Genomic DNA, 15,126 nt, shown 5'->3' on the forward strand with positions numbered 1-15,126 from the left:
CGCAAAAAGAATATAATAGTGCTGTGTTAATTTGAAAGAGAAGTAAATTAATCCTGTCACGGTCACTATGTGATGAAATTTCATCGCTCCTGTCTCTCCATGCTTGAAGCACCACAACAAGTCCAGCAAGAAGTATCCAAAACTGTTTGACAATATTAGCCGAAATGGAATTGATTTAACTGCAAGAATAAGTAAACATATTATGAATTACTATCAGCGACATCTATTAGAAAATTTCTTAAGTAAGAAATTGACGTGATTGATTTGTGTGTATCGAAATACCGTGTAAAACTTTTACTTTATGTTAAATAAGCTTACACATATTATCTTATCACCAAATGAGTAATTTTTCTTTCTTGCGTATGACATATACCATTACTTTTGAGAAATTACCTTCATAGTATCCGAGTGCAGGAAGCATGACATAGTGAAGTGCACAAATGCTGCAGAAGAGTCCATGAAAAAAAGTTAAAAGCCTGATCTCATATTCCGGAGAAACATTTACTTTCTTTCGAAGAATTTTATAAACTCCCAAATATATGATGAAGGAAATTGTCATATAGAAAATTGTCGATTTGACTCTTTGCTCGTCCGTGAAGTCCATATAAAATACTTTTGTCATTTTTCCGAATGTTTTTAACACGCAGTGGAATTAAATCAATTTTGTTAAATATTTTATCGTTTTACACTTTGGACTGTTTGCTTTATGCGGTGTATATTTATGCTGTCTAATTCAATAACCTTTTGCACTTAAAACCAATAATTAGTTTTTGTTTATTTCATTAACTTCCCAAAATACTCCAAATATTGAGACAAACTTTCATCTGATGTTAGCTATCTAAAAAAGGAATTTTGCATTAAAATGATAATATGATTTGCTAATACTGTATAATAATTAATATTACTCACATCCAAATGAAAAATATACATGTGATTTTTTTTTTCAATGAAAAACAGTAAGCAAGAAATTAGATCAGAAGTGAAATTTTATATCCAATTTTCGATAAATTCAACTTCTTGATAATATCCAAATATATCCCATAGAGTTATCCTATTTTACTATATTTTAATTAATCTGTCTTGCACGATTCCTAGTCTTTTAATCAATAAACTTAACTGTGAAACTAACAAAAAATCAATGTTTATAATTTTTGGCAGTGGCGTCGATTTTTTTTTAACTTACTCTTTTGTTAACAACCATCTCTTTATATTCCTGAATTTTGAGTTTTATTAATACTATAAAATTACTAATGGTTCTTGTTAAACATCAATTAAAATTTCAAGCTAATTATTCAATTTTCAGACAATTTTAGGAATTTCTGAGTATGTGTATGACTAGCTTGAAAGAAGAAAATTTGATCGTATGATGTTAAAAATATACGCTTTAGTATTGAAAATTAGAAACTTTGCGTAATGTGTTGTGTTGCTTTTCACACATATATTTTTGATTTTGCGAAAAGAAATTTAGGAATGTGACAAAATCAGTTTTACCTATCTGATTTACATTCATTTCTAAAATAATCATGTTATCATCCGTTGAAGCAGCTAAATTGCAAGGTCAAGATAAAAAATTTTACTGACCTATCATTCTGCAATATAGTGCAACGTCTGGCTTGAAAGTAAACAGATTATTTAATAAGAAAAAGTCAATGGACTATTTGTCTATTATTAGAACATTTTAAATTTATTCAAAATTTGCATTTTCTAGTTAATGATAATGATAATAAAATGCTTCAAATTAATGAATTTATTAAATTTTTAATATAAAATATAATAAAAAATACGAAATAATGACAAAAATGCATTTATGAAAAACTAAATATTAATTTATGTATAGACGCGATTTTACCCATCATGTATAACTTTGCGCTTAACTCTTAATCTTTGCAATTACTTTAAATTTGATTAACATTTCTTAAAAAATTGTGTGCTTTATAGATGAATTAAACGCAACATGGTTAAAATGACTGCGAGACTTTTGCTTCCTCATTTCATATTTTTAAAAAAATACAAATAATATTAAAGAAAATCGATATAATGAATTGTTCATTATCATACTGGATAAAAAAGCACGAATGGATGTTATTGTATCAACAATTATTATCCATTCAACAGTTTGCATTCATTCACTCAGCTTTTACATTTCGTCGCATAATTGCATTGGCTAAATCTTGTTTCATTGCTGCTTTCTGTTTCTGATCAGCAAGAATTTCCACAGAGCGCAGACCATTTACAACATCTTTTGTCTTTCCAAAGTAAATCTCATTAAGAGTATTTCGAATTTTATTCTCCATGTCTTCAATCATTCGACCAATATTTGCGATATGTGGCGATGTTTCACTTACGGGACTGTCTTGTTCTATCTAAAAGATCAAAAATTTTATTAGCTAAAGAGAAAGCTATATTAATTTGCATACAAACCTGTCGAGTCAAACTTCCACCCAAATTCATTGTTCCAGAAGCTTGTTTATTTGTTTGAAGCCAAAGCATTGCAGTTGATGTTAGCTTGTAATGTGCTGTTCGTCCAGAACTTTTTTCTTGAACTTCTACAACATGAATTGAATCCCAACATCCCTTAATTTTCTTATTTCCATCGCCAGCTTTTTTGATTAATATAACACCAGCAAATCCATGATCGAGGTCCCATAAATAGGCAGATGAAACACCACCTTCATAATACATTTCACGGTATTGATCAAATGCATGATTTGCTTCAATTTCTAATTTTCTTAGTCTTTCCGATGGCATTGACCCGTCTTCCAGAGGTGGATCATAAGTATTTGACCAAGGCGATCTAGATAGTAATAAACAAAATGATTAGATTTGAGTCTTTAAATTGCTTATTGCACAATTACCTGTATGAATCACCATCTCGGTTATAATCACATAATAAATAGTCTTTTCCAGTTTCTTTATCCTTGGCAATTTTTAGTGGCTGATCCACAGATGTGAGCAAATCCTCGCATAATGCTGGTGCTAAATCAATCAAATCAATTAGATTCTTTTCTATTTGTTGTGGAGGCAATCGCCTCATAAGATCCAATGCACAATCCATTTGTAAGTCACTCTGCAATGATAAAGCAATTTACTTTTAATTTGATTCATATTTTTGTTGACGACTAACTGTATCTCTTTTTGGTAAACTTTTCTTCTATGATGACTCATGAACAAATGTATCGGAAAATATTAAAATTTAGATTTCTGTGAATGCGTCACGGAAGTATATATACATTGGAAACGTCGAATGAGATAATGTAAAGGATAAATGAAATGAAAGTAGTGTTTATACAATTGAGAATGATAAGGAAATTAAAGAATTATGGGTGCGGTAAATAAAGTTTGTTTTTCACTGTTAAAACGCTTTCAACTTACCATCTTTTATCACAGATGCACAGTACTGAGCAGATTAAGATGAGAAGTAACTGATATAATAAGAAAGAATAGATTATATTGACACAAAATTATTAAAAACTGTGGAAAATTTTTGCCGTAAGATTTTGGACAGTCTATTTTATTGAAACCTCTTTAATTTCATCAGGGGAATTTTGCTTCACACAATTTTAAACTTTTCTCGACCTTAATTCAAGTTTAAATTTACTACCTGAAATATAATTTATATTCTATGACTGGTAACATCTTGAGAACTATTAGAAGCAGTAGAAAAAGCTCATAAAGCGGATTTAAATCATAGAAATATCAAATTAAAAATAACGAATTTTTAGAATTTAAATAGTTTGTTTTTTCAGGTCGACAGTCCCCTTGCTGAAAAGAAATAGCAATAGTGACTGAGTTTTCTTCATAAAAAAGTTAGAGTTGATTCTTATCGACATTTTTAGATAATCTATTGGATTTTAAATCATTTTGTGCTGAATTCCTTACAATATAGGATAATATAAACGTAAGATTATAAAAGTACGTACAAGAAAATCAAAATTGAAGGCGAAAATTCAATTTGAAATGTGTAAAAAAAATTTCAAGAAAAAGAAATCGGTCGCTTGGCATTAAAATTGAGATAAGAAAGTGCTTTCTTTGTTTTCCTTAATATATTTAATTGTGTTTCTATCTAAAGTTATCTTTAATTCAATTACTCATTAAGATATGGTAAAATATAGTGTTTTTAATACGGAATTGCCAAGTGTCGTGATATTTTGACAGGCGACCAATAAAAGACTTAATTTCTTTGTGATATTCTCATTGTCTCGATGAAAAAAATCTCAAATCTAGAACATCTTTCTATTTGAACTTTCTGATTACATTTAAAAAGTGCGTTTATCATTATTAAATGCAGCATTAAGTATGTCCATAAACCTAGTCCAACTAACTTGTTCTTTGATTTTGCGTCGCACACAAATATAATTTTTATTCCTGCTGTTATTTCCTTTTTTCTGTGCGAAAAATTGAAACTCTTTAAAGAATGACTGTTCATCAAAAGAGGATATTGAAATAAAACTTGTGTAAATATTTGAATTTTGACGAGATGAAGTTTCTTCATTTATCAAGGCAATTTTGACGATTATCAATTAGAGTTGATAAAAGCTTTTAGATAATAGAAAAAAAGTAACTAACTTTTGTTTTACGACGAAAACTTGCCGTTCTCTGAAAGTGATGATTAGTCATTTACGAAAATGAAAATGTTGAAACGATGACGACATAAAGTACTATGGAGCAAATAATATTTACCAAAAATCTCATCATTTCTTCTTTATTCCTGTTCTAGAATTTCATATAAATTTGATATAAATGAAAACCTACACACACAAATAATTTAATTCAATTACACCCCATTTTAATACGTCATAAATGTAACTAATTATTCTACTCTATATGTCATTATATTTAATGTTATGTGAAATATTATGTGAAACTTCTAAGTTTTCAAGGTAAAGGCAATAGAGAGACATGGAAAATTCAATATTTTTGTGCAACAACAAAGAACATGTGATTGATGATTTGTTAAAATAATGGAAAATACAATTTAAGTGCGGTGATTGTCAAGGTCATATATATTGCTAATTAAAGTGGATTAATCTTGATTCATGTGATAAAGTTTTTACTCTTACAAAATGTGTTCTGAATACATTTATAATTTCTTAAGTATGTAAACACAAGATATATGATAAAAACTTGATAGATATCAACAATGTCTGTAACTCGCAATAGAATTATTAAATTTGAACTTCTGAACTCATCGTTAAAAATACTTAATTCAATTTATTTATCAGTTTAACATGACTATTTTAATGGACCGATTGAAATTGAGTTAGATATTATTGATAATATGAATGATAGACCAATATGTCTGGGAATTGTTGAATAAGCATGATTTATAATGCATTTTAATACGTGGTGTTATAAAATATTCGATACTTACGTGATTCTATTACATCTCATTTTAGGTGATTTGATCCTTACATTAGATATTTCATTTCCTCTTCAGTTTATTTTCATTTTGATTTCGTCACAAACAATTTTAACAGAACATTTCAAAAGTTTAACAATTTTTTAAGAAGTAAAAAAAGAAATTATATATAATAAAAATGGCAAATAATCAACGCGGCGGTGGAATTCAACGTCCAAATGGAGCAACACAAAATAAAATTTGCCAATTTAAATTGGTGCTTTTGGGTGAATCGGCTGTCGGAAAATCATCACTAGTGCTTAGGTTTGTGAAGGGACAATTTCATGAATATCAAGAGAGTACTATTGGCGCCGCATTTTTAACTCAAACTGTGCATATTGAAGAAACAGCTGTCAAGTTTGAAATATGGGTGAGTCATGATACATATACGTACTAGAGATTAGATTTGTACTATCGCGCATTTTCTTAAACTTTGTCTATTTAACAATAATGTGTAAAATATGATATGTTGGAGGAAAATGCGTTGCACTATCTTGTTTTGAATGATTGAGATTACATTTATTATTTTTTTCCCCTATTTTTTATGAATCATTTTGATTGGAAACTAATAGGACACTGCGGGACAGGAGAGGTAAATTAATCATTCGTAAATGATTGTCAGTTGTATCTAATATAATTACTTTTTCAACAGATATCACAGTTTAGCACCAATGTATTATCGTGGAGCGCAGGCTGCTATTGTAGTTTATGACATTCAAAATCAGGACAGTTTTGTTCGTGCTCAGACGTGGGTTAAGGAACTCCAAAGACAGGTAATTTATGTCACATTATGTCATTTTATGTCATCATCATTAATTTTCTTCATTTTTAATTTGTAGGCATCGCCCAATATTGTTATTGCATTGGCCGGCAACAAGGCTGATTTAGCAGCAAGTCGAGCAGTTGATTATGAGGAAGCAAAACAATATGCCGATGAAAATGGTTTACTATTCATGGAAACATCTGCAAAGACAGCAGTTAATGTGAATGAGATATTTTTAGCAATAGGTAATTAATTTTGCATATCATCGAGCACTTTATTGACATCTAATTGTGCTAAGTGATACTGCAATGATATATTTATTGATTTAGTCATTGACAACAATGATTTAAAAATTTCTTTTATTAGCGAAAAAACTACCCAAGAATGAGGGAACTGGGCCACAACAAAATATACGTCCGAGCGGTAACGAAACGAATCGAACATCAGGGAACTGTTGCAACAAGTGATGTTCTGGCACTGAAGGTGATTTATTCTTATAATAATTGAAAACTACAACTAAAAGTATTATTTCAAATAACTCAAAAGTATGAAGTTCACAATTGAGATTTCGGGATTTCCATAAAATACTTGCTTGTTAGATGATTATAGAATAATTTATGCTGTTTTTTTGAAGCATCTTTTTAGTGTTGATGTTTACATGTCTAAGCAAATTTCTGGTTTTAAATTGTAAAAATCTCTTATCAACACTGTTGAATTCTATTCTAAAATCATTCAAATTATCATAAATTATTTTTAAATTCTTATGGCATATGAAGCTACAAGTATAGCAGTTTTGAGACAGTATTGACAAAACACTGTGTTACATTGAAACCAAAATAATTATATTTAGGTTAAAAACTGTTTTAATTCTGAGTTATCAACGCTTATCCGGAATGATTGTTTTCTTTATGCAAATGTATTTAACATTCAACAGAAGAAAAAAAATTATACAGTTTACATTATTGTCTCTATCAGCATCTTTTGTTTTGTAATATGTGAAAATATTATTCATTCATAAGCTTTTCAGTTGTATAATACTTTATTAACATATTTTCAAAGTGAACATTTAACTAATTATGATAAATTTTCTCTTTATTTTTTAGATCGATGGCAGTCAGAAAAAAAATTCTATTGTCTTTTTTATTACTTCATAGAACAAAAAGAAATTTAAAAAGAAAGAGGGAAATGTATCCAAGGAAGGAAATTTAATTAAGTAGATTTTTTTCTTGGACTCGTGCATGATAAATAATAATATTAATATTAATACTAAAAGTGGAAGTAAAAATATTATTTCGTAAAAAAAATTATTATCACAAGCTTTTATATTTTGATGAATATAAAAAGTGGTAAAGAAGTTTATTATTCTTATAATTATTAAAAAATGAGAAAAAAATTGCATATAATAGTATATTATTATGATTATTCTATTTGTATTAAGTGGCAACAAAGAAGGATAAAAAATCAATTGTACTGTCCTATCAAATCCTCTTATCTATATGTATGCATTAAATTCTATATTTACTCCTATAATTTTTTGTTTTTATTTTTTTATTTTCAATTGTATTAATACAGAGATTTCTCTATCAAATTGTAAAATTATTAAAGGCAAACTGATGATGATATATAAAGATGAAAAGTTCTTTGTACGATTTTTGTATAACCTTTCATTAAACAAAAGTATAAAAAAAATTTAAGGACGCTTAATAATGTATAAAGAGAAATATTTCTTTCTTTCTTTTTGTAAAGCAGAATGGAATAAAATTGGCTTTAAATGCATTTATTTCTTGTTTTAAGAAATATTAATTGAGATAAAAACTCTGAGTCAAGGCCAGGAAATGGGAAATTCGCAAAGAAATTTTAATCACTATGTATTCGAGTTGAGTTAGCAATTTATGGTCATACAAAATTCACTTCCATATTTTTCTTTCCTTTGCAAACTGAGTAGCTATACAAATATGTAAATTGATTTTAAATTAGCACAATTTCAAATGTTTTAATTACAGTCAAATTATGTAAAGGTTTCAAAGACAATTTAGGTAGAATTTTTAAAAAAATTGAACATTAATATTTTTGGTACTTTTAATAGAGAGGAATTTCTTAACAAATTTCTCATTTCCGTTTGAAGGAGTAAATTACATTAGGAGTATAAAAAAAGTTCATCGTTTGTTGCTAAATTGCTTCAGTAAATCTTTTATAAATATTATCCAAAAACCTTTCTGATTTTGTGGCTTGAAAAAGTTACATTTCTGATGACGTAATTGTTTTCTTTCATCCTCCATGTCCTTTCAAAAAGCATTAAAAAGTATAACTACTAATAATTACCAAGCATCAAGAAATACAATTTTTCTCACCATTTAATGAATGATATGAAATTTTTCTGTAATTTAAGAGAAACATTCCGCAAAATGAGAATATAAGATTCAATTTTATCAAAAATGTCGATAAATGTCGGAAATTTTTAGTTGGTTTTTTATTAAATTGGTCACTAAAGAAACTTACAAATATCGAATTATGTATTTGATTACTGAGGATATAAAAAAAATAATAAAAATTCTTCTTTCTTATCTCAAAATTGTTATTATTTTCAAATAAATTTAATTTAATAAGTTTACATGAATTATTATGTGAAATATTTTACTTTCCTGTTTTCAAAAATGATAAAAATTCAAAAAGTGAAGATTAAATGTATTTATCATACGAAACATCCGTTATAATGGTGAATTACAGAAACATTAAATAAAGATTTGAGTAAAACTGACGACTTGTCATTGAATTCTTTAAGGATTGTTACTATTCCAGATACTGCTATTTGATGATCAGAAGAATCCCAACATTATTTTTGCAGAAAAGGACACTACATATTTGCAACATTATGAATCTTCAAGTCACCAACAAAATTATTTCATAAGTCAAGTTCACTTGACTTTCTTGAAAACTTGACTTTGCTCTGATTGGTTGGATTGAAAAATGGCGATGCAAGTCAATCGAATGAAAATTTTGTCAACGCCCACAAAATATTTTACAAAGCAGCATGTGTGCACAATTTTTAGAGATGTAAATTTACGGATAGACTCAGTCAAAATTAGTGAGTCAAGTGGTAAACACTTGAAAAAATCAAACAGAATATTTTTAACAGAGAATAGCTGGATTTTAAAAAAAATTATTGGAACTGAATCAGTGTTTTTTAATAGAATTAAATTGAGAATTAAGAAAAATTATTATTAATTGTGCTTAAGACAAATTCTTTCAAAAATACATGTTGCAGACTCGTAATTTAATTTAAATAACGAACAAAAATTCCGAATTAAAATTGACAAACGAAAAAGTTTAAAAATCAATCTGAATGTTAAAAATCGCGAATAAAATGTCTAGTTTCGATTCAGACAATGATTTTCTTCATGAAGATTATTACGAAACAAATGGAACTTATTACTCAAATGGAGTATATCCAGGTAATTTACTTAGAAAAATTAATGTTTTGATAAATTCGATGTCTTTGACATATTTCATTTGGATCCTAATTTTTTCCAATGATAAACATTTGTTTGAATTTGGCATTCTTTTTATTAAAATGTTACTTAATTTAATTATGAAATTCCTTTTGCCAAATCATGAAAAGTTAAATAAATCCTTCATCAAAAATCTTTAATTATCTAAATTTCGCAAAATTATATTAGAGCTTATAACTCGATTTTATGAGCATCCTCATTTCCTGTTAAATTTTTAAAATCAAACTAAGAAAAATTAGGGCTCGGAAAGATCTGAATTTCCTGTATTTTTATTGTCCTTTTCGGATATTATATTGATTTTGATTTCTTAAGCCATAAAATTTTTTAAAAAAAAAAAAAATTTAGTTTATTAAAATCGATGCGCAGGTCTGCGCATTTGACTTTTTCACAATCTAGGAAAATTATTAAAAATTTCTGACATGTTTTGAAAATCTTATAATTTAAATTATGAGTCATATGATCGATGTGAATTCTTTAAAATTTACAGCATTTATAGATTCTGTTAATAAATGAGACAAAATTAGAGTCTGAGCCTTGTCAGAAATTCAACAGTTTAAAAAGAATTTCTACATCAATTTTGTAGGAATTCTGATAAAATTCTGTCGATCCAAGGAATCACTCTGATCTCGAGCATCATTTCAGTGATAACAACGAAATCAGGAAACTATTTATTGACTTCCGTAATGACAAACGGCGGATCATATAGATTTGGTGTTTCCACTCTTTTCTTCTTCTTTAGAACTTAGGATATTGTCCTACGTTAAATAAATTATTAATCTATCGTTTGTAATAAACCTAAAAAAATTAACAAACTGGAGCTGAAAAAGATCTTTGTGAAGATGCCATAAAATTTTTTAAGAAATAAAATTTCATCATTTTCAATGAAAACGGAAATTGAGAGAAAATTTTTTAATGAAGTGAAAAAATTCAGTTTATGTACCGTACAGTACATAAGAAAAAGTTAGTTAGTTTTTCACAAAATGTTTATATTAAAGAAGATCATTAAAAAAAGATATTTAAAGTAAACATAAACAATGTCCAGGAAAAGTACCGTAATAGAGAAAGAGAAAATTGCCGAAAAATGAACAAATAGAGAGAAGAAAAATTGTAAGACGAGGAAAGTATATATGCTGATGATGTTTTATGTTTCTTCTTCTTCGTCTCATTTTCCTCCTGTGTGTGTGGTTATCTTGATACACTAAACATACCAAACAGTCTATCAATGCATAAACAAATCATCAATTTGGTAAAGAACACGTGTCAATATTCTGTGTATCCATTTCAAAAATCATTTTGAAATAAGATACAACTCAACTCGGTGCATAGAATTTTTCTTTTCCTTGTATCCATCTATTTGGCATGTAAACAAATTTAACATGTCATTTAAATAAAATTACTTCACTAAATGATCCTTATAAACATAAACAAGTTAAACATCAAAATCTAGTTAAGTGATGACAATTTAATTTCTTAATGATACAGGAAGTCAAGAGGATTATGAATACATGAGAAAGTTTTCATCAACCGACGATTCTATTAATCAATCATCACCGACTTCATCCTACCATTATCCAGTATATTCTCAACTTGATAAAAATGGTAAGCACAAGTTCTTATTAATAAAGGCAATTATTTAACCATATTTCCTACTTAGATTATGTGATGGAAGATTATTATTCACCGAACCGAGCAAATATTACCACAACTAATATTAATTATAATAATAATGTGATCACAAATAAAACTAACATAGTTACGTCAAACGAAATTCATGCTCCCGTTAAAGTTGTGAGGAAAAGGACGACGGCAAATAAAAAGGAAAGACGAAGAACACAGAGCATAAATTCTGCATATTCCAGTCTAAGAGAGCATATACCAAACGTTCCTTCTGATACAAAGTTATCAAAGGTATGTATTGAATAGGATCTGAATCATTCATTACTGAATGGTCACTAAGCTACACATCCTTTACCCTTGACCAAACGTAATGAATGAATGATCTAAAACTCATCAATGATCAATGAAATAACTTGACAGATTTTTAAACGATTTAGATCAAAACACTGCGATTGGCAACATCCTATATAAGTTATCTGATAAATGTTCTCGAGGGTGAGGAAACGAACATAAATAATGGCAATTTCAAGAGGTATGTAGATAATTTTAATTTAATTTATAAAAATTAATGGAATATTTATGAACTCACAGCGGATTTCGAGCTGAATTGGTGCCATCATCGAGGAAAATCAACGCCGAACGTCGAGCATTAATGAAGAAAGAAATACAAGTGAGTTTTTATTACCATAATGATGACTATATGTTTGTGGTATTAAATGAAAAATTTAATCTAATTACACAAATTGATACGTAGATACAAAGTTATAGTTACCCCAATAATAATTCCATAAAATGAAAATTTTCTCATTTCTTAATACACAATTATGTGCATCTGGTTTTTGTGGGTATAAAAATAAAGCATCTCACACAATTCCATCCCTTCCTATTGTTTTTTCTCACTCATTCCATTTGTGATTCACTTCGCGTAACCCTCTGAAAATTATTTTTGCCACTTGACAGTTACACATAAACCCTCACAATTATCCACAAAATTGAATAACTTTATTTTATGCATACTGTCAGTAATATAAACATTATTTCAATGCTAGTGCCTTTAATTGTGAGAAATTTTTTGACTTTTGTGCAAAAAAATATGTGATGATTTAATATAAAGTATTTTATTGAGTGCATTACGTAAATTAATGCTATTAGAGAGTAAAGTGTGTTTTATTAACTTTTGATGATTTTAAGGGTTGGAAACTGGATGTTAAAAACATGAAATTTTACACTGCGAAGAGATTCAGTTTACAATCTTTGCAAAAATTGAGTTGTGCCACTTGATATTAGAGCATGTGAGTCGAGGTGGCTAAGTGAGCAGAATGGTTTTATAATTCGGGACCTAGTTATTGTGATGTTAAACAATCGGTCATGGGCTCCGTTTATAGTCTAAAGAAGATAAGTGATTCTGATCCAACTATAAACTGTTGGTCTACTGAGTGCAGTGATGTGGCGCCCCCTCACTAGTTAAACAATCATTATCCACGAAATGGCCTAGCACAGCTCTGGATCTCAATGATTTGAATAGTTAAAGGATGTTTATTTTGTTATATTAGGGTGTACTTGATAAAGAGATCGATTTTGAGCTTCCCATCCTCGAGATTTTTCGTAATCATTATTTAGAAAACGAGAAATTTTCTTTTTCCACATTCAAGTTGAGAGCAATAATGTTTATTACGTATGGTATAAATAGAAATTGTATTCTAAATTAATGGTATATAAAAACACCTCACATATTTTTCATCTCTGACGTATGCGCATAGTAATATTTTTGTTTCTTCTCTGAACTACATATATTGAAGATAGTAAAAGGGGCGTATTTATGCTAATCAATTCTCAAGCTCTATATGCTTCATTTATAAGTGTTTTTTTTTATTTTTAAATCGAATATTTGATGCCATTGATCAGCGTTGAACCATGGAAACGAAGGAACGAAATGTTTTAAAGTTTTCATTTTTTTCAAGGTTGTAAATACAATTTCTTTGTGTGATAAATGAGAACAAGGAGAGATCTTTGTTTGAGTAAATCTTTTTCATTTCTTCTCTCACTCGTCACTCAATGCAATTTGAAACCTCAAAAATCGTTGCCTTACTTCTATTTATCAGTTTACAATTTTTTTTTTTTCTAAAAAGGATCATTTACTGTGAGGGGAATTCCTTTAAGTAAACATGTCAAATGAAATCTACCCACTTGATCTTATTGTAAATTCATAATTTGTTGCCTTTCAAATTGGTTCGCCGTTGTCATCTGTGGCTCGTAAAAATCGTCTCGCAAGAATCTTTTGAAACTAGATTTAGGGCTTGTTGACAAATGATGTTGAAATAGGATTTCTGTGGTGATGATCTGGGTTATGCATATATCAGTAAACCTTTTCCGAAGTGACTATTTACTCACGAGCACGCTCATTTAGGTGGGTATGCTCATTGTCTGTTAGGGTCTAATGCAGTGGTGGGCAATTTGTGGGCCGCGACACATCAGTATGTCGTGTGCGGTTTCGGCCAAGGCTAAGGTGTTGCCCACCACTGTTCTAATAGAATTTAAGGCGTTATTTCACTGTTCATGGAACATGAGACCCTGTATGGTATACACTGAATCATGATAATGTGTAAAACTAGGAAGTAATTGAATTCAAGAAATGGAAAAATTTAAATAAAATCAAAAATATCTAGAGATGTGTGATGCTTCATCTAAATAATAGACATCACTAATGAACAATCTCTTTAAAAAATAATAATAATAAAAAAAAAGCCAAGAAGGAAAGAAATTGAAAAGAAGAAACATTAAAAGGAGCAAAAAACCACTTGAGTATTCAAAGTGGTGCATTCTTCTAAAAGAAATGCAACAAAATATTTTTTCACATGATTCCGAATGAGGAAAATCATTATGCGGCAATTTAAAGACGAATTTTTACTTATGAGGTCGCGACTTTTTATCTTTGAATTTGAATTAAGTTAATGTAGGATAGATTAAATTAATGTCGCGACCAAAACATCAATTAATACATAAAATGTACATTTTTATGACTTTCAAGTATTCATATACCAGACATAATACTACAGCATTTATATTACTTGATATAATGTATGCTCATATCTTCATTGTAATAGGCACCATCTACTTACTTACTTGATTCAAACCACTTAAGACATTTTTCATTATTTCTTCTTTAGAATATGTAGATGTGCTTCTCGAAAGGGAAACAGTTATAATCAAGTATCGGAAGTTTTGATAAAAATGAAAACAAGAAATTGAATATTAATCTGTCGAGATATCAAATTAACGGGCATTTTCCATTAGAAGTGCTTTAATACTTTAATACCGGATATTTTTTCTTAAATTTCCAATAACAAAGACGTGATGGGAAATTAAACTTTTGAATGCTTGATTTCTTAGTCTATTCCAGTAGTGGGAAACCTTTTATTATTCGCGGCACACCTTAAAAGTAAGCCTCAATCGAAACCGCACATGGAATTAATGTACCGCGGAACAAAGGTTTCCCACCACTGACCTATTGCATGAAATTCATAATGTCATTGCCTTTGTATTAATCACCATATTTATTTCTTTGTACTTTCAGAGTCAAATAGAACAACAGCAACAGCAAAATCATGGTGAAGACAAAAAGAGAACAGGCTGGCCGCAATCTGTTTGGGGCAATGTGACATTGAGTAGAAAAAATTTAAAGTGATTTGAAAAATGATTTAAGACTTTATTGAGTTGCTCTCAAAACTAGTAAGAAAATTATAAATTATGCTTTAAAGTTTATATATATTGGAAGTCATAGATGTGTTTACTTAGATTGCGTCATTAAATAAATTTTTTAGGCTTTTAAATATCCAAGT

General features: G+C 28.7%; 3 protein-coding genes and 1 long non-coding RNA gene across 5 annotated transcripts; 2 read left to right on the forward strand and 2 right to left on the reverse strand.

The window, feature by feature from the left end:
• Window positions 1–40: 40 nt before the first annotated feature.
• Window positions 41–1,332, reverse strand: LOC139090847 (uncharacterized). The gene is made up of 4 exons (XR_011544464.1): window positions 1,184–1,332; window positions 910–1,124; window positions 394–838; window positions 41–179 (listed from the first exon to the last, which is right to left on the reverse strand). It is a non-coding gene; the product is annotated as an uncharacterized lncRNA (long non-coding RNA).
• A 323-nt stretch (window positions 1,333–1,655) lies between these two features.
• On the reverse strand, window positions 1,656–3,532 carry cpb (F-actin-capping protein subunit beta). The gene is made up of 4 exons (XM_070640689.1): window positions 3,373–3,532; window positions 2,856–3,067; window positions 2,422–2,794; window positions 1,656–2,363 (listed from the first exon to the last, which is right to left on the reverse strand). Exons 1-4 carry the CDS (start codon window positions 3,373–3,375, stop codon window positions 2,127–2,129), a joined length of 825 nt encoding a protein of 274 aa, XP_070496790.1. The 5' UTR covers window positions 3,376–3,532; the 3' UTR covers window positions 1,656–2,126.
• A 239-nt stretch (window positions 3,533–3,771) lies between these two features.
• Rab5 (RAS oncogene family member Rab5) lies at window positions 3,772–8,919 on the forward strand. Of its 2 annotated transcripts, none has more exons than XM_070640690.1 (7): window positions 3,772–3,912; window positions 5,397–5,768; window positions 5,971–5,990; window positions 6,051–6,171; window positions 6,238–6,406; window positions 6,528–6,644; window positions 7,265–8,919. In XM_070640690.1, the coding sequence occupies exons 2-6, from the start codon at window positions 5,538–5,540 to the stop codon at window positions 6,626–6,628; spliced, it is 642 nt and encodes a 213-aa protein (XP_070496791.1). In that variant the 5' UTR covers window positions 3,772–3,912; window positions 5,397–5,537; the 3' UTR covers window positions 6,629–6,644; window positions 7,265–8,919. The 2 variants fall into 2 exon arrangements, with proteins under 2 accessions (XP_070496791.1, XP_070496792.1); XM_070640691.1 differs by having other exon boundaries at window positions 3,776–3,898.
• A 337-nt stretch (window positions 8,920–9,256) lies between these two features.
• LOC139090612 (heart- and neural crest derivatives-expressed protein 2-like) lies at window positions 9,257–15,124 on the forward strand. Its single transcript, XM_070640390.1, has 6 exons — window positions 9,257–9,613; window positions 11,153–11,269; window positions 11,325–11,578; window positions 11,725–11,819; window positions 11,879–11,957; window positions 14,862–15,124. Exons 1-6 carry the CDS (start codon window positions 9,505–9,507, stop codon window positions 14,970–14,972), a joined length of 765 nt encoding a protein of 254 aa, XP_070496491.1. The 5' UTR covers window positions 9,257–9,504; the 3' UTR covers window positions 14,973–15,124.
• Window positions 15,125–15,126: the final 2 nt, after the last annotated feature.

This window comes from Chironomus tepperi, unplaced genomic scaffold, assembly GCF_022539635.2.
Source record: "Chironomus tepperi strain 1889 unplaced genomic scaffold, CSIRO-AGI_Ctep_v1 contig_219, whole genome shotgun sequence".
NCBI classification, from domain to species: domain Eukaryota; kingdom Metazoa; phylum Arthropoda; class Insecta; order Diptera; family Chironomidae; genus Chironomus; species Chironomus tepperi.